The sequence below is a fragment of the Pipra filicauda genome, unplaced genomic scaffold, assembly GCF_003945595.2.
Source record: "Pipra filicauda isolate LSUMZ 115617 unplaced genomic scaffold, ASM394559v2 scaffold14_size4853619_pilon, whole genome shotgun sequence".
Taxonomy (NCBI): domain Eukaryota; kingdom Metazoa; phylum Chordata; class Aves; order Passeriformes; family Pipridae; genus Pipra; species Pipra filicauda.
The window spans coordinates 1,625,521-1,651,862 of record NW_024103985.1 but is presented as its reverse complement, the minus strand read 5'-3'; the positions used below and the strand labels follow the sequence as shown (position 1 = coordinate 1,651,862).

The 26,342-nt window shown below is 39.4% G+C and overlaps 1 protein-coding gene across 4 annotated transcripts in view; it reads right to left on the bottom strand.

Moving 5' to 3' along the window:
- Positions 1–273: 273 nt before the first annotated feature.
- Positions 274–26,342, bottom strand: part of GLT1D1 (glycosyltransferase 1 domain containing 1) — a 50,059-nt gene continuing 23,990 nt past the window's right edge. For 2 of the 4 annotated variants that reach the window (XM_039378879.1, XM_027733060.2), the window contains exons 7-12: positions 21,188–21,283; positions 20,078–20,127; positions 14,632–14,675; positions 14,357–14,477; positions 8,518–8,616; positions 274–1,718 (exon numbers count right to left, since the gene is read on the bottom strand). In XM_039378879.1, coding sequence (XP_039234813.1) covers positions 1,572–1,718; positions 8,518–8,616; positions 14,357–14,477; positions 14,632–14,675; positions 20,078–20,127; positions 21,188–21,283 — 557 coding nt within the window. In that variant the 3' untranslated portion in view covers positions 274–1,571. Of the gene's footprint in view, positions 1,719–4,952; positions 7,412–8,228; positions 8,350–8,517; positions 8,617–14,356; positions 14,478–14,631; positions 14,676–20,077; positions 20,128–21,187; positions 21,284–26,342 lie in introns of those variants that run through there. The other 2 variants (XM_027733061.2, XM_039378880.1) reach the window with 2 other exon arrangements.

Sequence of the window (26,342 nt, the reverse complement as noted above, 5' to 3'; positions counted from 1 at the left end):
CTGATTCAGCTGCAGGTTTAGAATCTCTTCAGGGGTAGTTGCTGGCTGGTGGCTTTTAAACTGAGAGCCAGCAGAGCTGTACTTACACCCCAGCATGGCAAAGGACACACCAGAAATATATATAGGAAAAATGTGCTCAAAAGGGAGTGCAGCAACTCTCAGATTTCAAATCAGGCCAGTTTTGCCCTTGAGGATTGTGTTATGAAAGGCAATGCTGAGCAGAGGCCCATCACAGAACAAGGAGGGAAATTTTGGAGAAGTCAATACACAACATTCAAATTAGTTTCTTGTTTACTGCACCACACTGTTGCAAAACATCAAAAATAAAGAGGAAAGATTTAAAATACACAGTGAACTTCATTATTACAAAGAAAAGTCTGACACAACAGCCACTCAAATCAATAGAAAACATTTCACTGGCTCTCCCTGGGGGCAGGATCGAGCCTATACAAAGCAAACAGTTTCCTAATAACAAGGAAGGTCTAGATGTAAGTCCTTTGATGACCAATTATGTATTCAAAGATATGTCCATAATCACTGGGCTGGCAGGGATGATTAGGATGGACTTTAAGCAGAGATAAGTCTCACTTAAAAACAGTCTGCTGCAGCATATTACAATATATCCTGAAGAGCCACAAATGTAAACAAACACTACCAAAAGACACAGTAAATTGAAAATACCTTTTCCCCCCTTCTTCATCCATTTTTATAGCTCTCATAAATCTTTTAGTAAATAAGTAAATCACAGAGGTACCAAAGGAACTGGCAAACTAAGAGGTAGTTTATGTAACAAAGCATCTCTGCCTGCGAGCTCCTCTCGCTGCTGTGGGAGCACTGGAGACCTGGAACATGAGGTGCTGTGCCAACCTCCCTGCTCTGGTCCCAGGAACCCAGGGAAAATGCAGGCACAGGACTGTTTGGCCACATCAGCTGATCTGAAAGCCACACAGGTACTCAGAAAACATGCCCTGTACTCCTCACCTTCCCCAAGCAACAACTCTCTGGTTGCTTTTTGGTCCCCCGATCACCGCGCAGTCAACAGAGGTGTTGATCTGAATAAAGTTTTCATCTTGATAATTTAAGACTCTGTTCATATAATCTTGGCTTTATGAACATGGATGTAGTGTGTGAAGTGTACCTGAATAGGTTCAGCCTGGTATAACTGGAAAGCAAACTGCTGCTGCAGTTTGGTCGGGATGCAGCAGGATCAGAACCCTCCCCGTGAGCTCTGTGTGGTGAGTGCTCCTCTGTGTGCACAAATCAGCCCCCCTTCGAGGCCTCACAACAACAAAAATTTGGCATCTGCTCAAGGAGTGTACTTCTCCTAATGGTCTTACAAAATGCTCCTGGTCTGTGCTGTGTTGGCACACCAGGGACAGGGCACTCAGTCAGACACGTTTGAGAGTTTGAAGTAGCAGCAACTCCTGTGATCTTGGTATGTTTGAATAGAATAATAACGCATGTCTTACTATCTCTTCTAACAAGAACCCAAGAGAAACCCAAACCTAATTACAGATCCATCATTAAAGTGCTCTACATAGACTGCTGCCTATCAGCTGGACTCTTGCAATTCACTGGAGCCTCAGGACAAGATTCTGGTAGGTTTTCCTTTCACTTTCCCAGGAATGATGTTTCTTCACATAGTCTTTGGCCCTTGTTATAATTTCTTTTTCCATAATGGGGTCGTTCATCAAACTCTTGGACAGCACAACAAACTCCTAAAAAAGATAAAGAAAATAATAAATTAAAAGTTCCTTGAAAAAATTCTAATGATACTGAAATATCTGTAATACTGGTACCCGTATCTTGATTTTGGCAAAGCACTTCCAAGTGTGAGCCAATATATGAAGCTGTTCAAAGTCATTTTTCAAGATCAAATGCCATAATTTCTTTATAAAGAATGATCAATAAATAATTATTTTATTATTTTACACAGCCCAGCAACTAAGACAATTTAAGACAATCCCAAGGATGTTAAGACAAATGAGCAACGAATTTAATGACACAAAAACTGTTTGCCTACCCACATGTTAGAAAACCAGGCTGGTTATAAATTAATCACCTGGTCTGCATGGAGGATAATTGGCATCAGATGTTTGATCTCAGCTCAGCTACACTTAAGAGCTCATTGCTACTGTGACATCTTCAGTAAATTTTATGGTAAGACTGAAGAACTCACTGCAGAAACATGGTCACAGTGTAAAGATCAGAGCAGGTATGAAGCAGCAAGTTCCTCTGGAGGGGCTGCACCTGGGCAGTGACAGATCCAGCAGGGTAAGCTCAACAAATTCCCCCAAAAAAGCTATATATTTCCTTTAACTTCACTGGGCAAAATACTAGAGCTCATAGATTACAACTATTCCTTTGTCTGCTCCTCTACCACTCTCACTTAGTTCTCAGGAAGAGAAACTGTGAACTTCAAACATGTGAAAGGAGATTTGATGTCTGAATTAATCTATTCTGAGCAGCTGGACTAATTTTCTACCAAGAGACAACTTCCAATGCTTCAGCTTGATTACAAATGTGCTCAGATCTGTGCAAAATAGTGCCTTGGTTCAGCTCAGAAAAGCAGACAGCCTTTGTGTCAGTGGAAAATTAAGATAATGCATTACTACACAACTGGTAGTGAAGATCAGTGCATAGGGACATGGGGGACAAAAGGGATGGGAGAAAGAGATACATTATTTACACAATCTGTCAGCTGTGAAAGGAAATATCAGAGATAAGATAGGAGTTCATAACAAACACTAGGTTAAGTACCAAGCTATACTTGAAAACCTAAATACACAGTGTATGCATATCTACACAGATATAAAACCTTTGGTTAGCACAGAATCAATTTTGCTGTTGCAATGCCACTGATGGCTATACATAAAACATAAGTGTAATGTGACCCCTGGGAAACACTGATACAGGAAATCATGTTGAACATGGGATAATCACTGCTTTGACTCTCCCTGACAAGACAAACTGTCAGTAAAAGCATCGCTGCCATGAAGTTTAAATCATCAGAGATGCAGAGCAGTTCTGTTGAAAGGTTCATAACCAGGTAACAGAATAAGGAGATTTTCATACAGGCATGGTAACAATAACCTCTTACTGTACCTAAAGTCAGGGCTGCTTGTAATCTTTGCTGTGGCCACAGAGCACTGGGAGAGCAGCCTCTGGAATAGCCACAGTGTCCAGCCTGCTTTCCATCCACAGCTGCCTTGCATGTGCTGGTTTAACTGGGGTGTTCAGTCCCTTACTGGGAACCTCCGGGGTCCCTCGAGGGGGTTTTGTGAGACAGTTCCCGAAGGAGACAGGAGAGGCTGGTCTGGGGAGCACCAGGCTGTGTGTGTCAGACACTGCAGACACAGCTACTCCAGCTTCAGACACATCCCTCCCCTTCCTCCACAGCTGCCAAGAATACAGAACAGGGAAGGTGGGAAAGTCTTACATGACTTATGTTGGCTTCATCCAATTGCCTGTATAATCACAGTAATAAATACTGTTCACACTGAACTACATTCCAACTTTAATTTTATGCTCCTGTGGAGGATTTTATTTAAAGTAATGTTTAAAGCTAATTTATGTAAATTACCTAAGAACAGAAGCAGCAATGTAACATTTCTTGACAGGTAGTCCTATTAGCATTTTTTAAAATGTGGATATAGAGGACAAAAACTTGGAAACATGTAAATGATAGAAGAAATGAGATCCTTATTCATAGTTACAATACTTAAGGCTGGGAATAATTTCAGGAAAAAATGCCAAACTGAGTCCAAAGCATAAAATCTGAGATAGTGAAGGAGAGAGAGAGAAAAAGCAAATGGAAAAATACCAGGAGACAGAGAATAAGGACTTCTCAGCTTTATCCCTACTCCTTCTACTAATCCAATGTGACCACCTACAAGTCACTTGCAATCTGACTGGAAGCCAATGGGAAGATTCACTGTGACTTATCTGGGTTTTGCCTCGTACCCTTGGAGCAGCTGGCTGAGCTTGTTTTCAGGTTTGCATGCTCAGCTTTACACAGCAATAACTTCATTTTTCAGGTGTCTCCCTTAACTACAAGTGACTTGCATTTCAGTTGCAGTTTTGTGGTGAGTCTGAGGAGTGGGCTCCCACTCGCAGTGTGCAGACATTCAGAACTCTGAGCTCTTCCAGAAAATCCAGCATTTCATTGGTGATATATAAAGTAATGACAGGGAGGTCACGTGTCTCTATCAGCTGTTGTGCTGTGCAAGTGATGTTTGCACAAATATTTATGCACTCCCATACTTTGCTGTAGATGTGAAACAAGCTTCAGTTTTGCTGCAAGAGGGGTAAAATGCCTGAATTTCTTTTCAATTATCAAACACAAGGGTATGCACTTCAGCAGCCACAATTAAGGAGGTGACATGCATGCTAACTTACTACTTGAGGGCCATCAATATTTCTAATAAGCCTTTTATTCACATACAGAAATGGGTATAATTAATATACATGTGACAGCAAAACACAGTGTAAAAGCTGAGCCTTGGTAGTTAGGCACGACCCAGAAAAACTGGAGAGAGGATCATCTTTTGTACATCCAGAACTGCTCTTACATCTGCCCTTTTCGTGGGAAGTACTCCACCACAAACACAGGCATTTTCCAACAGCAACCTCCATAATACAGTTTTCTCCAGGTAAATTGACCAGTCATCCTTAAAGAAAATGTCAGCTTCTCCATATAGTAACTACATTAAATTCTGTATAATATTTTGCAGAGACACAGAAATACAGGTATCCAGGAGATAAAGCTGGAAAATGAGTGCACTGAGTAAAAAGAATGAATAATTCTTCAATTACCACGAGAGCTGCACCGGTGCCGCAGCTCACACGTAATGTAAGATGCATGGTTAATATATTATTTATATATATATATAATATAATATATATATTATTTATATATATATTATTTATAATATATTATTAATATATTATTTATATAATGAAAGTAAGTCTGCAATTAAACCATTTCATATCAGCTTCAGCAGACAAAAGAACATGATTTTTAAACAACAGAGAATCACCCCAGGGAAGGCAAACTCCAGGTGTAAATCCAGAACAGTGACAGATCTACCTGGTGGCAGGCAGAGCTCGGGAGGAGCTGGTCCATCTGTGCACTGCACAGGGCAAAGGGCCAGTGTGTCTGGGGGAGGCTGAACAGTGAGTGCTGGCACTGCCAGAAATTGAAAATTAGTCTATTCAGTGAGAAGATTCAAAGCTCTAAAACTTGGGCTTGAAGCCCTGGTGGAAATGGCACTGCCCCATGTTTGGCAGAGGAAACCAATGTAGCTCCAGTGTATTGATGCCTGCCCCCAGTCGAGCTGGGGTTCCCTTTTACCACTTCAAAAGTTGTCTCTGCTAACATCAGTGTGTCCCTCTCTCAACCTCTGTTCATGCTTGGCCCCTCTCTTATTGGCTTTGAAGTTTATTTACCTCCTTCTGTTTATTTAGGTCCTTCTGCGAGCTTTTACAGACATTGAACATCTAATTTAACTTAGGATGCTGAATAACTCTTTGTGTCATCCCTTTTAACATGGTTTTGCATTATTTATTGCCCTATTCTTATCTCTCACTTATTTTTTATTTCAAGTTCCATTAACTCAGTGTCAAATATTCCATAAACTTGCAAATTCAAGTAGCAGCAGGATCAAACCATCATTTAAAAGTAACATGCACAGTAATGTTCACAAATAATGGAGTGTAAAGGACAAAACATTCCATAGCTGTCACATGGATTATTTCCATCTCAGTGTGGGCTTCAGTGATTGGCAAGGCTTTTGATATTTCCAGTCAAATGCAAATGGTTAACCATGACTACAGTTAGACCCAACATTTCCTGCTTTCCTGTAGGCCACAAAAGCTCACTTCCAGCAAGAAGGAAAGAAGAAAGCCAACAGCACTCACCATTTAAAACAATTCTCATTGCATAATGGTCAATTAATATCCCTCTGATTTAGCTTTCAAAAGATAACAGGCACAATTGCTCAGATCTAAGCCAGCCAGTTTTGTAAAGCTTTCCCTCCTCAGATCAGAAACAACTTGAAAATAAGCACTGCTCTCTACTCTTGAGCTGTGATCCAGCCTGTACCTTCACAACCAGAAAGGATCCACCAAACCAGGCAAAGAAGATTTCTTTTCTAGTCTTTGGTGGTCCAGATTTTTCAAGCCAGAGACAGACATTCCCCAGCACCTGGACACAGTTCTAACTTCTCTGTGTAGTTAAAGGCACTTCCCTCACCAACCTGATGCATTTGGGGGCACAGAAGAAAAGAGGCTTAAGATGTCAAAGTAATCAGAGTAACTAAACCAAAAAAAAAAACTGCTTACCAGAACACGTTTTCCAATCCCCATTCAGTCAGAGGGAATCTTCCAAGGCATTCCAAGTGCCGTGGGCAGAGCCTTCCTTCTCCCAACAATTAAAATGTGTGGCAGAATTCAACACTGTAAGTTTTCTGACTTAATTGCATTTCTTTGATCTCATATAACTTTTAACCTCTGACAGGCTGTGTGCAGTGGTTTAAAAAACTGCATTGGATATGGTTTGGGGAGATAAGGAACAAGAGTAAATGGCTACTTTATCTTTAAAACCATGAGTGATGATGATTGGCATTCGGAGCTCATCTCTGCAAGAAGAAAGTTTTTCAACAACTCTACGGTGGGATTGGGGCATTATCCTTCAAACAAATATTTTCCTGACCCATTTGCAAACTTTGCTGGTTTATAGACCATTTGACAGCAATGAAGGTATTTTATTAACTGAGATACAATTGCTGTTTCCCAGAGGAAGCAGGGGTATTCCTTTCCCTTCCCAGACTCTGCTGATTCCAGCACAAATATTACCGAGGAGTGTGCTCGTTCATGTGGTAATGCAAGTTACCATCTTCACCCAAAAGAGCTTCTGTGGGCTGCTGAGGCAGAATAACAGCCAAAAAGGGGTCAACAAGGGGGGTTCTGATCTTTGGCCTTGCACAGTGCAGAGATGGGAGCTCGGGCAGAAGGGGTTTATAGAAACTAAGATTACAGAAACTAAGACACATTTACAGCCTGTGACTCTAGTTCTGATATCAAACACAGTCCTTCAGTCCTTAGCCATTTGTACAGAGTCACTGATGTCACTGGGACTACTCCTGTGCTTGGAAGGGCACTTTCCTCTGCGTGAAATATAGAGCATATTTTCAATTGATCTTGAATTCCAAATAAACACGTGGAATGTGGGATGCTTGGAGATCACAGAAGAGCTGCTTACAAGAACGTACGATGAAGTTAATTGGGTCTGGTATGAATAATGTATTTGAATTCCAAGCCAAATGCAGCCAACATGTTGAGGGAAACAACAGAATGTCCCAGCATCAATATCAGGAGAGCTCTCAGTCTGTGTTCAACAGGATCATATGTCCTGGAAGTTTTGAAGGAGCATATGGGAGTCAATGGATTTTTTCAAGGAATACATGTACAAATATTTTATAAATAGCTTTACATTTCAGCCTCCACTAGCCTGGAAGTACCCCATTTCCAAAGGATATTGCAAGAAGTGGGAACATTTCCACGAAAAAATAAATTCCAGAAGCTATCAAAGAAATCTTTTTTTTTTTTTGGTAAAAATCATTGGAAACATGGAATATTGCAGAAACAAACAAACAAATAAACAAAACCACCACTGCAGGAATTTTTCTTTCAAGAAAAACCTCCAAAACTAAGCAAGAGGATTCATCTTCCTGGAACACAACTTAATAGGATGCATTAATCACACACTCCACAAAGTAAATAAATATGATACGTTTTCTACTTTGCAAAATCATCAAGTGGACGATTCTAGTATGTTTTTTTTAATCTTGACTTGGATAAAATACTGAGGGAATCTGTGTCTGAACATCGTCTTCCACAGCATATATGAATATGTAACAGCAAACCCCAGTGCAGGAAAACACAGTGAAATGAAAATTTCCAGCATTTGAATATGGGTAGTGTTCCCTCTCTCCCAGCTCTTATTTATCTTCACAGAAACTTCGTCTTAACACTTTACTTAATTTTCATGATTAATTTTTCTGACTGAGCAATATCTTGCACCTAAGGATGCATTATATTAACTGCTAGAAATTATAGAAAAACTATTATCTAAAACTTCAGGCTCCTCGGTCTCTTTTGGTGAGTTACAGCTTGTCTGACACGAGTTTGCATTTCATTTATTACTTGAAAGGAAAAAAACAACAAACCCAGAGCATCTCTTCCAGAGGTTTGGTTATGGAACCTTCAAGCTCCAGTGCAACAAGTTGCTGGCAGGTCTGAGCAGCACAAACCTTCAGCAAGGCTGACACCTAGTCCGAGTTCACTGAACTGCAAATGAAGGAGAGGCAGCAGAGCTTCAGAAAGGCAGACTGACATCCAGGATTTGGGAGAGAATCTGAGGAAAAACTGCTGAGAGGAAAAGTCAAGTGTCCAGACAGACAGAAAATAAACCTCACCTTTGGAAGGGCAAGGTCTAAGGATTCTTTGCTTTCTTACCTGGGGATTTGAAAACAGCAAGCCTGTTTCCTTATGTTTTATTATTGCTGCATTCCCTGGAATGTTCCTTGCCAGCACTGGAACATCTAAATCCATTGCCTAGGGGAATATAAAAGAAAGAAACAACAGTTTGTAAGGATTCAGGGATTCTGAGGTGCTAATGGAAGCAATTTTAAAATGAAAAGCAGAAACAACAAATCAAACTTCTTTCCCATCTCTTCAATTTTTTAACTGAGAAGTACCACGTCTAAGGTGATCTCCTATATAGAATTTCTTTGAAACATTTTGTTTATGTCAGTCTTGTAGCTTTGAACGTATTATCAGAAGCAATCAATGCAGGAAGTCAAAGCATAGCTGCTTCTTCAGGTATTCTTTTCCACCTCAAAATATGCCGTTTGTTTCCCACTGGAAGCCATGAACATATGGCATGCTTGAGGAGGATAAAATTAAAGTTCAGCTCAAAGGTTGTCAGTGTAACTCCTTCCCTTATTGAGCATAGATGAGCAGATTAGTTCATACCACAAAAACAAGCAAAGTATCTGTTCTCTTGTTCCACTAAAACACATTTTTCACAGATTTTCTAGAACACACAGAATTCCAGAGATGTGGGCAGTTCACCAACAGTGAAGGGGATCCTGGAAGTCACTTGGCACTTTCTTCTCCGTTCTGATTCCTATGGGTCATACAGGGCTCTGGAAAAAAGCTTTTCTTTTGAGATCATCTGTCACTACAACCTTCCTTGGACTTTGAGCATTCAGGGGCTGCAGGGAAGGACGCAGAGATGCAGCAGCTGAGTGAACTGCACTGAGGAGAGGACAGGCTATGCTTTCAGAACACTTTAAGCTTTCAAAACATATGATCTACAAAGCCACTGGTGTGGGACTCCTCAAAGACCAGGGAATACACCCGAGGAAAGTACTTGTATGTGTGCATGGATAAAGAAAGGAAAGGAAGTGTGGGGTCTCAACATGCAGCATTTCAAGCTGCCTGCAGAATCAGCATCCATTCCAAGCCAGGGAACCATTCCCAAGAGACCTAATGCCTGGCCACTTCAGAAAATACAGTTGAGATTTTGAAGTACCTTGTGTGCAAACCCTGGCCCCTCAGCTCTTGTTACTCATGCATATCCTGATGTGAAGCTTTAATTACTATTGATGAATTGGGAAGTCTTGAGATGCACTGACTGTAAAAGCAGAAATATTCTTATTGTACAATTATCACAGTGTCAAATGAGAAAGAAATTCACTCCCCCAAATCTTCAATCTGTCTCATACTGGTTCCATGTCACTCCAGAGTGAATGCATTTTTAATTGCTGTCATTACACTCCTGGATAAAGAGCAATTTTGCTTCAGTCTACAGAGCAAGAAAACAAAATTCCAAGGAGAAAATAATGCTTTTGTATAGCTTGGACAAACCTGAAGACAAAAATATCCTGGCTGATAATGGACAGGACCAATTATGTTTTGAACAGGGAGGGACTGCTGGGACGTAGCAACATATTTTAGTAACTTAAAATATCCAAGAAAAACACTGTTTAAATCACCACTGCAGATGTATTTACTCTGGACATAGCAATTCTACAGTCCTTCTGGCACAAACATCTGCTTTGCAGCAGTTAGCTCTAAAAATAAGAATAATCCTTAATGATATAACCTGTTCTACACTTTGTATCAGAAACTACTGGATTAGCTGGAGGTAATTCAGAGAGATTCATGAAGTGAACATAAAGAAGAATAAATTAGAAATACAAAAAACCTACAGACTAGATTCTGCATCTATCTGACTGAAGCTGTTGAGATACAACTTTAAAAAAAAAAAAAATTAAAATGTCATTTTGGTGAGAGCAAATACAGGGGGAAATACCTTTACTGTACCTAAAGGTGAGGTTGCTGGCACAGCATTGCTGTACTGCAGGTTAGATTGGGCTGTAGCACACAGTTAAAAATTGTCTCAAGATATATTCATTTGCTTCTGGTTTTGAAAGCTACACTGCTGATGACTGACTGAAGTTGAACAGTAAATTTATATTTCATTTTCTGTAATTTCTGAACTCTAGAAGGAAAGACATTTGTTCTGTCTCATGGACTTGCAGGGTAGTAACTGCTACACGAGAAAACTTTCAGGTCCCAAAACACACAGGTACCAATGAATTATAGCTACTGAAAGACAGAACAGATGGCCAAATACTTTGGATGCTGGGCTGCCTTTACACCAGCTAGCCTTAAACAAATGGATTGGGCTGTAAATAATTACTGCATGAAGTGGCTTAGAATTTAATTTAGATACTTAGTCTATTTTTAAGCAGTAAAAAGAATCATTTGCATTGTTGAAAATATGTATAATTTACTGACCTAAGTTCCAGAAATAATAGCATAAAATAACATTTCAGTCCATTGCCCATCTGTTTTGTTCCATTATTCTGACTGCAAATGTGTTTTACTGCTATTGCAGAAAGATGCAGGGTGTAAATTTTAGCTGGGGAAGCTTGTTACCCAATAAGCACATCCAGGCAGCAGAATAAGGCTTAGAGAGTAAAGACAGGGTTTATTTACTACTTTGTCTTCTGGATTGGGCCTCATTTTCTTCCTTCTGGCCTCTGCACCTTTTTGTTGGCTCTTCAATTTTACTGCTTTACAACGTGCCTTCATTTTTATTTTTTTATTTTTATAATTTGCTATGGCTTTTATTCCAAACTACTAGGCCTGTACTTCACATGTTGTCCAAGACTGGATTTTGCCTCAGAGTAGAAATTTTTCTTTAATTAGTTTCTTTTTGGTAAAAGCATAACAATCTAATGATTGTTACAGCAGTTGCAATACTCCTGAGAGCACAGAAAAAGTGCTCCAGTGAAATGGTGCTGGAATCTAAACCTTTTTCTACCCAGCTACATAGGGAACATATAAATCTCCTTTTTCACCACCACGTGCCCAGAAACGTGCAAAACTCCTGAGCTCTCTGAGGAAGGGATGGATTTTTAATATTTGCTATAATGTTTGTTTTCTCTTCTTCAAATGCCAAACAGAAAATAGATCAGTTATGGCAAAATCTCTGACATATCAGTACGAGCTGACAAAATAATTAGTTATGGCTTTTAGTTCTTTCATACCTTAAGGCAGGTTGAAATAGATATGATTATATATTTATCTAATTTATCTATTGTATATTTATCTCATACTAAAATCCTGTTTACAGATTCATGACCTTGTTAAATGTTGAGCTTTGAAGAGAATGAAAGTTGCATTTCCAAAGCCAAGCCTTTTATCTCCAGCCTAGGACCAGGAGATTTTTATACATAGTTTTCTGGCTCATTATTTAACAAGATCTTAGCAGATGGGCCTTTCTGTTGCTGGGCATCTCAAGAAAAAAACTTCACTTTATTAGATTGACACTTCCTCCTGAGAGAGAGATTTTTACAGCAGGGTGTTTTATAAGCAAGGCATCAAGTCCCACTGTCCCACTGCCTAGTAAACAGACAAATCCCAAACCATTATAACTTTAGCAGCAGAATTCAAACAGGTCTGAGGGGCTAAAAAGCTCCAAGTATTTTCTCAAGAGATAACTAAAGAGCTAATTCTGCTTGGAGAAGACCTGACTCAGCTGGAACTGGGGCTGCTGTCTCACCAAATCTGTGCCATGACTGTTGGACTTTCCTTCCTAAAATGGAAGGTACCAGTTTCCCCCTGTAACTCATTTATTTGCCAGCTTTTGTTATCCCTGTTCCATGACTTCCAGGATGAACTCCCAGTTAACAGCTCAGAGATTAACTTTGTTTTTAGTACAGGTAGTTTCTTCAGCAGAATTAAATCTATTAATAGTAAGACTAGCCTAGGAGGTGAAATGCACAGCTACACGTGAGATAAAAACCCAAGTAATCTATTATATACACATAAAATACCTATGAATAATATAAATAAATTCAGCATGAAAAAATAAAAGTAATACTTCTTGATGATTCGTCCTAATAAATACTTTTTTCTGATGTAAGAAAAACATCAAAATGCAGGAAGCTAACTGCAAATGTATATAAAGGCATCCTGCAGAGAATGCCTTTTGCTAAAACAGTTTTGTAATTCCAAGAGAGAGAAGACAAATATAACATGAAGTGCTTAGTGTTCTGTCTGTGTAGTAATTTTCCGTTGTTTTTTGGGGTGCTTTGTTTGGTTGGTTTGGTTTGGGGGGTGCTTTTGTTTGTTTGTTTTTCTTTTTGATAGGTCTGGGTATGAATTGGAAATAAATGACTCGAGGTAACTGTGAGGTGGAACCTTAAATGAACAGCTTTCCCACCAGTAATGGTATCTGACTATTGAATAGCCCTCATAGGATAACTGAATAGTTCAGCCACAGAGAGGAGGGCCCCAATAAAAGTTCCCTTGCTGATTTAGTCTTATAGTTATCAGATTCCAAGTTGGAAGAATTCCAACTGCAAAAGAGGAGAGCAAAACCCGATGATTCCTGAAGCAGCTCAGAATCACTTGTGAGGTAAACTGGCATTATCTTTTGGCTCTGAGTTACCACCTATTGTTAAGACACTGAACTTACAAAATTGCTCCCTCTCCTGATAAAAGCTAAGAAAAGTGCCTTTTAACTGCTCAGATCTGATGGGAAAATTTGGAGGAAAATCTATACCAATTGTCCTGTCAGCCCTGAGTTTGCATAACAATTTGTATCAGACCCAGCACATTTGCACTTCTGCTGCAGATGCTGCATCTCTTCAGGCTTTCTGCTTTGCTTTATTCCCCCTCTTTAACTCACTGGAAACAAATCAGGTTGATTTTTGGTGTTCTGAGAGAATTCTGTGAGGGGAACAGGTAACTGGGGAGGATGAGGTGACAATTCCTTAATTCTTCTTCTCCAAGTCACTGGCTCAGTCGTGCCCTGTGTTGGTAACTCCATTTCACCTCAACTACCAAACACACAAAGTTTGTCTCACCTGCCACGCTGGGAAGTTTGGAAATGCCACAGTCTAGAAATTGCTGTTATAGAGTCCTGTTGCTGTGAAAGAGCATCTGCTTCCAGCTCTGAGCCACTGGCATTTTAGAAAGGAAATACAGACTTGCTATCTTACCATCCTCTGGCTTTCCTAATTCTTACAGTGCTCACTCAGTTCCTACTTAGGAAGACTTTCAGCTATGTGGAAGAAAAGCATGCTGGAAATGCAACTTAGAAACAGAAACAGGAGATTCATTAATACAAGCAATGGAATTGTTTCTGTGATCTGAGATTATGATGAACCAACGTTCAGCATTCACCAAAATACATGGAATAGTAAAAGGCCCAAAGAACTTCCACTTTAAGTACACTTACTATTTTCTGAGAAAACATTTAACACTAAGTAGTGCCCTACTTTGACAGGTATGAAATAAAACTGGTTATTAATTTTCAATACTGATGGCAAAAAAAATGAACTGAGTGTGTCATTCATTCATTAATCATTTTGGAATTAAAAACCAAATACAGCTCTTAGATTGCTTTTTGAAAGGATGGAAAAATAAATGGAAGTCCATTCTAGCAACATTATAAGGAAGTGGATGTTGAATCAAGCATAGTGACAACCCCAGTAAATCAGAATGATTTCTACATCTCAGGTCTGTATTGTTAATTTAACAGGATTGATAAAATTACATTCTGTCCTTTAAAAACAAATAGACAAAGCATAAAAACTATCAGTCAAAGGGAAGAAAATGTTAATTGCTAACACTTGCAAAAAGAAATATTTTAGTTTTGTCTTCACTACCTTTGAAACGGGGCATAAAATGTTGATACACATTTCCAGTGACAAAAGAAGATTTCAGATTCACTGTAACCTCATGAATAACCTCACAACTAAGGTGCAGTTACCTCCAGAATTGCAGCAGACATCCCTTCTGAAGTGGAGCTGTTCACCAGGGCAAAGCACCTTTTCACAGCAGCGTGGAGATCATCCTGTGGCAGCTCCTGTAACAAATGGACTCCAGGTGCCCTGGAAACCAAATGCACAGGGGCAGGACCCCTCCTGAGAACGGGCTCTGACAGTCTGGTATCACACACTGAGTTGTGTGTGTGTGTTCATTTTAAAAGCTGGGCAGCCAACTGCTTCCCTTTAGCAAACAGAAGGTTTAATATTAACTTCTTACCTTTTAACTTTTTCCTTAACTTCCCTCGTAAAAAGCGGATCCACCTAGAAAGGAGCACACACAGGAACACGGCACCATTTTAAGGACTGTGTTTGAAATACCCAGAAAAGAAAAATAAATTCTAGCACATCTTTTAACTCAGATATTTAAACGGGTGAATGTGCCAAGGTTTAAAATCACACCACAGACCTGTAACTGGGTGGTTACGTTTGAGTCTTCAAACCAACCCTCTGGTGAGTGATTGCCACGTGGAATGCCCAGCCCAGCCCAGCGTGGATTGACACCTCCCCTCTGCACCTTTGGGTGACTCCTCAGCTCAGCTTTGGGCTGCTGCTGGCAGGGAGAGTCTGTCTGTCTGTCTGTCTTTCTGTCTGTCTCCCCTGACATCCCTCTGGCTGCTGTTCCAACCAGAGCTGGATCTATTTAACACGAGTGACTGTTCTCGGATGACTCTGACAACCCACTGATGTGCCAAGTGACTGTCCCACTGTGCAAGGAGTAAGAAATGAGAGGAAGGGAAGGAACCTTCCAGGCTTTAGTTAACTCAGGAAGCAATCTGGATGTAAACTGAGACAATGTTATAACAATAAATGCTATGCCCTGACAGAAACAGTTGTTTGGAAACTAATAAACATGGAATTCTAAAAAGTTGTCTAAGCTGGGCAATTAACTCCAGTAGGTTTATTTACAAAGCTTAACTACGTCTGCTATTTTCATTTAACATGATTAAAAGAAACAAACAGAACTTGAAAATCCTTAAGTAGACATGAAGAAGGAAACTAGACTTTATTAAGGCTGACTGATTATATTAGAGTAATATATGTTAGCTTGCAGCAGTTGTAAGACTGGGAATGACTTTTTTTAAAATATATGTTAATATTTTGGGTTTGGTTGGCTTTTTTTTCCAGATTATGAGACAGACAGCACTCACAAAGCATTTCAGAAAACTCTTTTGGTAAAAAGCCAGAATTTATTTTATAACTATGATTGTGTATTTTGAACATGAGATTAATTATTTCAAGAAAATGGGGCTTCATAAATTAAAAGATTCAAGTGAATCACTTGCACTAAGGAATGATTTCCCACTGAATACAAAAAATACAAGGCTTGCATAACAGCTTCAAAACGTATTTTTGGTAACAGCAGGGGAAAAAACTCAGGTGCCCTTTCCTGAAGCACTACCTGATCCTGGCAGCAGAGTATGGATCTATAGATGCACAGAGTAAACCAGTATGTCCTGTCACAGGTTCCTTGGATATTTCACAGTGAACTTCACAATTGCTATTTCTATCTAAATATATTTTCAGCTTTTCCCCCAAAGTTCCATTGTGACGCTGAGTTCCTCTCATGAGGAACTCCACTCTATTTCCATTAAAATCGATGGAGCACTTGCAAGTGATTTGAGGAGCAGTGGGATTTGGTCTTTTGTTCTTGTACCTTTAGAAGGATCAGAAAAACTACAGCCTGTGACTCATAAAATTTGTATGACATTAATTCCTATTCTGTCTCCTTCAGTGGAAGCCAAGAAGTTGCCATCTGCCTCACAGACAGAGCAATCCTTTAAGCTGTATTCTTCTATTGGTAAATATTCCAAGAATCCTGGCCTGAGTATGAGAATTCAGTTAAAATATGACTTTCAGGACGGGTGTAGCGACGACTTGGAGAAGTGATCCCCCTGAGCTGCATTTAGGAATTTGAGGGGGCACAGTTACCTAACCACAGGCTCAATATAACAGCAATTAGATACAACATAAGCTGTTCAGCAAGTTGGAAAAGCACTCAGAAGATGTGAACACTTTCCAAAGCCAAGTGGCTATGGCAGGATGCCGAGGAACTCAGCACAGGCTCTGAAAAAGCTACTGAAAAGAATTTTATTTCCACCCAGTTTGTCTCCCTCATCCATTTTTTCTACAGGGAGCGTTTGTTGCCACATTTTATTTTGTTAGCAGGCAAACATGATCATCAGTTACCTATAGCATTTGTTAAAACATCATCAATCCAGAGGCACAGCCTTCAAAGAGCTGCAAATTTCCTCAGTTTATCAGAGATCAGAGGAAAGCAGCTCCCGTTGTATGAGCAGTTCCCATCAGAACAGATGAGATAAGATGACACATGGAAAGGGAGTGGGCACACAGCAGGAAACCACACTGAACAGGTCCAGATATGCCAGTAAGGAAGTTTTACTCTGCTGACAGGCAAAGAAACATCTGAGGTGTGTTTGACAGTGCAGGAAGTCCCAGATCAAAGGCTGCACGAAGATGAAGGGGCCCCTTAAGCACAGAGCCTCCCATGATCAAAACCTAGCAAATCTTTTATAAATACACAGCATTAAAATGCTGCCATATAAAAATTAGCTCAGACAGAAATAATGGACCAGGAACATCTTTTTTGTAATGCTGGGACTCTAGACTTTGAAGGCAAAACCAGGTCTTAGTACATTGAAAGTTCTGTCAGAATATTGCCCAGAGTAGTAAGAGTGAAGAGCTTGAGGAACCTGTAACATATTCAAGACAGAGAGGAAGGATTTGCTCAGTTTCTTGGGTTTGTGAGGTTTTGGCAACATCACTGTGCAAGGAATCACCTTTTCTCACAGCAGCAGGTGACCCCACACTACAATGTTTATCTGATTGATTGTTGAAAAGGCTCAACAAGACCAAGCTTCCCCTAGAACTGCAAACACAACCTGCCTGCAGCAAATGCACCTTCAAAAACAGCACATCCTTGTCAACACCCTAAACACAGCCATTCTACATCATCTTTTCCCTATACTAAATGCTTCAGGAAATTCAGTGTCTTCTGGCTTAATGTGTATTTTGCAATTTGGAACGATTGACAACAAAAAAAACAGTTTTAATTCAGCCGAAACAATTCGGCAACTAGGACTTAAATTAACAAAACTTCAGGTCTAAAAGAAAAATAAATAACCTTTTTAAGAAATACTGGAGCAGCTCATTTTACTATTTCTAACAAAGGGTTAGAGGAGTTGTCAGCTAAATGGTAGCATTAGCTCTTACCTGTTAAAAAATGTCTCAGTGAGTAGGACACTTATTCAGGATGGAGCTGGCAGAATTTCATATTCCTCAGCAGGATAAGGAATTTGAAATTATAACTTTGTCTCCTGTCTGATCTTCCTAATTACTGTGCTCTAGGATATTCTGGAGCAGGGAATTAGACTTTCTCTAGTGGCTTAGTTTAGTTAACAACTGTTTTATTTTAAAACCAGTCCAGAGAACATACAGTAGGTTGAGACGGGCTACATCCCTCCATCTGTGGAGGCACTTATTCACCTAAAACTGCCACAACAGGCATGGAAACAAGTTGGACAGAAGAAAAATAGCTATCAGTGGAAAGGAGTATCATTGCAAACACAGCAATGTTCTGTATACCTGCAAGGATAGCTAAGAAATAGGCAGAGAGGGCTCTGAGGGGTCACCCAGCAGCTGAACACAAGTTTTGTGGCCTTAACTTTCTTTAAAGTTTCATAAGTTCCTATTTTTGGAATACAGAGCTGCTGAAAATTAGCTACTGTTCCAAAATTCAGTATAGAAACGAACAAAAGGAAAACTGGAAGTGAAGACAAATGCTAAAAATTTTACATTACACAGGACCCAACCCTGCAGCATTACCTGGATTGCACTATTGGAGACAATAATGCATAGAAAATGCAGGAAATAATATATAATCTTATGGAAGCAAATATATAATCTTATGGAAGCCAGGCAGAAAATAGTATGTGGGCCTTTGTTCTTTCTATTCTTAATTAATATAATCTTAATGTGTGGTTTTTTAATATTCACAATAAAGATTACATGCTTCATAGATAATGGCACTGATTTTCTTAAGGTTTTTGTGGTTTGAGAAGTAACATGAATAGGAAAAGTACAGCTAAATACCAATAGAGCTGAGAAGTATTTTCATCCTTTAGCAATATTTTAGCACTATGGGAGAAATATGTTTTAAAATGTTTTAAGGAGGTTCAGTCCTTGCCTGTGCACTGCCACAGGGTTATTTCTGGTAGCTTCCTGTAAAGACATCAGCTTATGGAAAAGTGAAGCAAATTTAAAAAGACGACTAAAATGTTTAAAATCCTCACTGGAGGCAGCAAGTGCATCTTTGGATTCTAAAGCACAGCTTCATTACACCTGCTCTAGATTTGCCTTCCACACCAGTTCACTTCCAAATCATTTTGTGTATTAGCGTGGAAAAAAAGGCAGAGAGAATAAAAATATCTTTTAAGAATAAAATCCTGAGTCCCAAAATTTACAAAGAATAAAATTGGATGAGAAAACAGAAAAACAGTCCTTATTCAACTATTCAAAGTCTATTTATTTTCGTATAAAACAAACAGCTTGCAAGTTTTCAGGCTCATGTGAATCAGAGATGAGACTTATACAGAAAGAACACATTACCCAGATGAAACAGTGAAGCTTTTAGTACCCTTGGAGCATCAGTGAGAGTTTGTTTCATGTGACACAGATGCTTCCTCAGACCTTTTCCACTGGTTAAATGATGGCTACAGGCTGCCTTTCCTTCTCAAAGGTCCTGCAATTAGTTTTGTAAGTTTAGCATAAAGCAAATTTGTTGCCCTTGACACAGGCAACATCCCAGAAGCAGAAGAAGCAGGACAGAGACACCAACTTTGAGATTATTCTGAGATGTGGATGTATAAGAACAGCTCAGTTCCTCCCAGTCTTTAGTGCACTGAGATTCCACCAGTTTTATTTGTCAGCTCTGTCCTCGCTGTTGGGTGTCAGACAGAACCCAAACATCACTTTGCACCTGCTGACAACTGTTAATTGTGTTTGAATTGAGACTGCCAGAAATGGCATCAAAGTCTAGATGGAACGGCCCAAAGACCAATTCTCCACATGAAGGAAAGATGTAAGAACAGGGATAACGAGCACCTGAATCACCTGCACAGAAATAAACCCCCTCATTAGCAATACCTGCAAAAAAAAGTCATCAAGGTGGCAACTACTGCCTTTCAAAATATTTGATAGGCTCATTTATTTATTATTGACACTGAAATAGGCATTTCTAATATTTTATTTGCAAAAGTATGCATTTTTAGTGGTTTGAAAACAGAATGATTTGAATGGTATGAAAACAGAAGCCAATGTTAGAATCCAAATATTTTGATACTCTCTATTTTCAGAACTTCTTTCTGTAATCAAATTAAACACTGAATGTTTTGTTCCAACAGTCTCAGAGACTATAGTAGATTATTGCCACTATCAAGTCATCCGGGCACTGGAATTGCTTCCCCTTCCAGAGTTTAGACCTTTTGTGAGCTGCTAAATTTGCACCTTCTTATCTCCATGAAAGTTACAAGTCCTCTGCCTTAGGTTCACTTTGGAAAGAATTATTAGGATATCTCAGATGCAAGTAAATGGAAGTATTTAGAAACAAGCATACAAGCAAAACAAAAATTACAATGACGACTTACTGCAGGTCCAATAATGCCCAGATGGACACTGGGATCCTTTCTGTGCCAATCTAAAACAGAAGAGCAACAACTTTTTTATCAATCCAAATCATTACTTCTTTAATTTAATTATTTCTCTGCAATCACTGTAAATAGCTGCATGAATAAAGAAGAATTGGGCAAATATTGTATTACTACTGAAAAGACTGAACGTGCACCGGATTTCATGCTCAGCCCTCACATACTCCTCATAATTCAAATATTAGCATATCTGAAAGTTACTATTTAGCCTTTCTGCTTTATGTGATCTCTTATGACTCAAGGGTTATTTAACTAAAGTCAGATATTAATTTTGAATCACTCAAGAGAACAATGCTCTGTATAATGCAGTGATTCTGACCACTAAGCCAAAATTATTTTTATTTTTTCCTATGTAAAGGAACAAGTGGAAGTAACTGCAACCATCACAATGACTATTCAATTATATATGAACAAGAGAAATCTGCTGCCCTTTCAACACCAATTACTTGAATAAACTACATTAGTTACTCAGCATCACAAGATTTTAAAGGTTTATAAAATTAAGTTGAATAATGCAGGTTACATTTCCAACTTGGAACACTTGAACTGTTACAGACACAAACAGAACCTGGTAAAACTTTCCCTTATGTGAGTCTGAGAAAAATTCAGCCCAGTTTACAGTGATGAGCCAGAACAATGGGTGGTACAATTTGTTTGCAACTTCAATAACATTAATTAGCACACATGCAAATCAATGTAACAGCCACAGGACAGCAAGATAAAAAAAGTTATTTTGAAGCAGGTGATCTTTTCTTTTGTCTCCCATCAATATTGCACGTAACAGCAAAACAGTTTTCTCAGCAAATAAAACCATCAGATATTGCTTTGATTTCAATGCTCTGTTATTCCCAGCAGGATGCAAAAGACAGCAGCACAGAAATAATGTGTTGAACAGATCAATGGTTACGTAAGAATTTCTTTTTTTTCAAATGTAAATATATCCTGAAGTTTTCTGCAATGAATAAACCAGCTCAAACTTACAAACATAAAAGAAATGCGTCTGAACGCAGTGACAGAACAAAACTGGGTATTCAAATAGCCAGCACTTACCAGAAAAGACTTCTACTAAATAGAGAGGGTCTTTTACTCTTCGAAGTCCACATATCAAAAGAAACAGATGTAAACGGTCTGTATCTGTAGGAATGCCTGCAACAAATAATTTTAAAAGTCTGAATGCAGATAAAAAAGCTGAACACTCCAAACTGTTCCATGAATGAGCACATAACAGTGAATGAGCAGAAATGGGGTGGATTCTGAAAAATTGCCATTATTGTTCCCTCTGGTTCTTGCTCTTGCATCAGTCCTCAGATCATCCCAATGGAGAACATAATTTTATAGGGAGTTTATTTCCAGAGGCAAGGAATGTGCAGAACTTGGAGAAAAATCTGCTGGCTGGTATTCCTGGACACCAAATTCCAGCTTTGACTGACCTGGCAACTAAACAACTCTCTGTGTTTATCAATATTTCTACCCATAAGTAAAATAAATGTGCATCCATATAATAACTCACCTCCTATTTCAAAGAGATTGTGAGGTTTAGGTAATCAATGGCTGCAGGGCTTAGAGCTCTGGATCCTGCACTTTTTGTTGTTAAAGAGCAGGTAATGTCCCATAGTTCTCCATCCCCAATATGTCAGCACTGCTACAGAATAGTTAACTAGAAGTTAAATTATTGCAAAGCATTTATTTTTAACTAATTGCTAAGACAAAAATGAAAAGATAACTTGGGGGGGGAAAAAACCCTCAACACGGGAGCTTTTAACATTGAAAAATCTCCCTTGCAAATACACAGCAACAACTCACAAAATAATTGTGTAGGCTATATTAGAAAAAGAAGATCTGATGTATGACATTGCAGTTGCCACTGGCTCTATGACAGCACAATTAATTTAGAAGCTACTCTGGAGAAGGGGCACTATGTGATGAACTTTGGTAAAATGTGTTTATAATAAAACAACATAATTCAAAAATTGCTGAATGAACAGAAATGACCACGACATAATTTAATGAACACTAGAGGGGCTGAAATGTTCATATTTGATTTATTGTACTGAACAAATCAGTTTGCTGTCCTTCAGTTCACCTACTAACTGAGCTCGTGGCAAGGATGGGAGACTTGTATTACCCAACACAGGCAGTTCTTCAAGGAGCATCAAACTGCTGCTCTTCAGCAGCAGGCAGTTTGTGGGACATTAAGGCTCTGTTTGCATGGTCAGAAAGCTACTGCTTTTAAATTTAAAATCCAGTTTAGGAACGTTTAAATTCTCCCTGTCACAGTCCTGTTCATTACCGAGTCTGCTTCATTCAACTTAAATAACTTGAATTGTCAAAAGTGTCTGCAGCAGACATAGTAAATAACATTTTACAGGTTATTGGACCAAGAAATAATTTGTAATTTATAATACACAAACATTTGGATTGAAAAAGCCATTCTTCTGGTGCAATGGGCCATTAATACTGTTTGGTTTTAAGACATGCAGCAGTGGTTTCAATTTATGACATAAACTCACACAAAACAAATTACTAAAAAGTGTTAGCAAAATTCAGACTGCATTTTAACTATCCATAAGGCACAAATCTTCACTTTAAATTATGAACTCCCATCTGCTGGTGTTGAACTCTGGTTATTTAGGAATAAAACTTAAAGCTAATGCTGGAAGCTCAGTCAGACAGGAGTGAGAAACCAGATCTTCCTGTTGTCACATAGAGACTGTGGGATTATTTTACTCTCCAAATAACTGCTCCTTTTTATCTCTTAACATCTCTTTGTTTCTGTCTTAAAGCTTTCAGCCTTTTAATTGTATGAGATAAGGGTTTAAAGCCCTAATAGACCAGTTCTGTGCAGTCCTGACTGCCATTCTGCCCCTGTATGAAAACCTTCACCCAAAAGAGAAACAGGACACTGGCCCCACAGGCATTCAGATTTTTCTATTCCATTCCTGTGCCATTCAAAGGTACTCCTCATCAATAACAGTCTAATTTCATGTGTGATATTACCTAAAATAATATTTATTAATGCAAGTAGCTCACTCAGTTGACCTCTATTATTTTGAAAAGACATTCACGACTCTCACAGCAGAGTACCCCCTTCATGATGCAATTTTACAAGCCTTACTTGTCTATCAGGAAATGTTATGCACTTTTCTCTGAAATAGCATCTCTTGGGTACACTGGACTCCAGACTGGATCCTACAAGGCATTTCTAAAAATTGTCATAAAAGGGCTAGTCAAAAAGGATTTGCCTCTGCCATTCGATGTAGAGAAGTGAGAACCTGCTGTAGTTTTATTTCATTGTCTGCTGTAGGTCTTAGCCATCACCGAATTCATTTTTGCAGGCAGACTTTCCCCACTCAGTCCACTCAAAGCACATAAACCATCCCTGAGAAGGCTGCATCACCTGCTTACAGTGCTGGGAGTTTGCTCATTCTCTGCCTCCTTAAGATCAAACCTCAGCAGCGCTTGTGTAACTTGTTCACTTTCTGGTTAAATTCTCACATCAAGCTGCCCCTGCATCGGTGTTTTTTCCCACCTGTGGCTTTCTCAAGCCTTGCTCCCAACTCTGCTGGGAAAAAAACCCCAACAAACAGCCATTTGTACAAGTCTGAAATCACTTCAGTACACTTTGTCCTCTCAAAAATGCTGAACAGGGGAACACATGAAGAGAAGAAGTGCAATAGGTGCCTTTACCAGCTATAGCCATCAGCTGGGTGAAAACTGGTTTTTGAAACAAGACGTTTTTATTTCTTCCTTGAGCTTGAACAAGCCTTTCAGCATGTGACTTTTTGCTATCATTCTGCCTTTTGCAGATAGGCTGCTTAATCTGGAACAAGATACTACCACCCTGTGTGATTCTGACATGGAAGTACATCAATATGGCACAATCTACTGATGTGCTCTTCTGATACATCCACGGTGTCACTGCCTTGTTTGACTGACAGGCGAACACCCAAAAACCAAACAGATCTTTGTGTCTGTTTCTCCCCGTTTCTGTTAGTGATACAAAAGCCAAGATTTCCAACAGCACGCTGTGTTTCATTATCTCTTCCCTCATGTACCTTTCTGTTTGCTTAACAGAGAAACACAAAACGGAAAGATTTCTGCATAATCCCTGATTTAAAAAAAAAGAAAATAAAAAAAGGCAAAAAGACTGCATGGTAGATGTTTTCCAGCCATCCTTCAGAATCACTCTACACTAAGTGCAAGTAAAACCCTGCCACCCTAATCAACATCTCTGTCAGTGTCAAAAATAGCTGTTTAAAGTCAGTAGGAGATGCTCCTTTAAACGTGTTGTCAGTGTTTGTCTGCGGTCTGATTTTTTACATCGGCTTCAGCTCTAAAAACCAGCCACAGCAAGCCTTGAGCCTGCTTAGCAGGTCACCAGTTTAGCAAGATGTGAGAGGTCAAAAAAGGACAGTGATTGATAGGAGTGTGCAGACCCATTCCTGTCCTGTGCTGTCCCAGTTTGTCCCACAGGACCACAGGGATGGCCCAAAGGAACCACGGGAGATGAAACGACAGCGATCGACGTGGAGCTCCCACGGTCAGGCAGCTCCTGCCCCATGGGGGGCCAGAGGTGGTGTCCTGCTGCTCAAAATTGAAACACAGCAACCCAGCCCTGGCTCTGAAAATTTCCAAGTGCAATTGCATGACCAAAGGGTGTCCAACTGCTGTGCCGGTGGGTTTGTTGACAGCGCACAAATTTATTGGCTGGTAGATGAAATGTGATTAATACTCGGGATTCATGTTCTCCTGCTGACATTGATTCTGAGTCACAGTGTGGCCTAGAGAAAGTTTGTCAAATCTAGACTTATCCATCCAGACTTACCCATTCACCTGCAAGCAGGTTTAATAATTGCTTGACATAAAGCAATGAGACTGGGTTTAACTCTTGGGAAGCTGTTCTGATACAAGACAGAGCGAGAGAACGGAGTACATCAAAAGTGGAAAACAGGAAAACATTTTCATAATGCAACTGTTTGTCATAGCAACTATTTTACACAGAATCATGCAATCATTTAGGTTGGAAAAGTCCTCTAAGACCACTGAGTCCAACCATTAACCCAGCACTGCCAAGCCCACGACCAAACCCTGTCCCCAAGAGCCACATCTACACATCTTTTAAATACTTCCAGAGATGGTCACCCCACCACTGCCCTGGGCAGCCTGTTTCAGGGCTTGACAGCCCTTTTGGTGAAGAAGTTTTTCCTTGTATCCAACCTAAACCTCCCCTGGCACAACTTGAGGTCATTTCCTCTTGTCCTATCGCTTGTTACTTTGGAGAAGAGAATTATAACACTCTATGATAGTTTACACTTTGGCCATTTTAAACACTTGCACTTAGATGCCAGGATAGCAAAACATGAACACAGACAGCTAACACAAAAGCCTAAATAATTTCTGAAGCATTAGTAAGAACACTGTTTTCCTAAGAAAGGCAAGAATAAGTACAAATGTTATCTAAACAGATTTTGCAAGAGTAGATTCATTTAACTCCATCCCTTTAGGTCCCGTTGGGAAAAAAATGTAGTAGTCACAGATGTACAATAAAAATAAATGTCTTCCTGCAAATCTTTAATCTTACTGAAAGCTGCAGGCCTCTAAGTGAATGACTAATATCAAGCATTAGCTTGCTGAGAGGTAAAGAAGCAGATTTAAAAATTAATTTTCCAACCCCTGATTTCAAGTCCACTGTTGTGTTCTACAGACCTTCAGAGAGCAACATCAAGTCCATATTATTTGGGCTTAGTCATCCATTTTTGGTTTTGGTCAGAAACAAAATCTAAGCCATGATGAGATGGTGAGGGTAAACACCCTTTCTCATTTTGCTGTCTGTTCACTTTGAACCCCAGCAGGTCTCTTACTCCTCTTGAAAATATTTCATTTATCCACCTCCTGAGCATCTGAAAGTATTGACTGATCTCCTAGAAAAGGAAATCCACAGGTTTATTGCTGAGATTTCAGTCTCTAAGATGGTGATTTTATTTTCTTGAGTTTGAAACATGGATAAACTTGTCCACCTCTGGCATGAATCTTTGATACTCTAAATCTTTCCATTGATAGCTTTTTCTGAAGTTCATCTCCCTACACACAGCAGAAGTACCACGTATTAGCTCTTTTAGTCTCTTGGCACCAAGAGTTTGATTTTGTATCTCTTTCATGAGTCAAATATTAGAACCAAGCCAAGTTTTCCAGCTTGTTTGACATG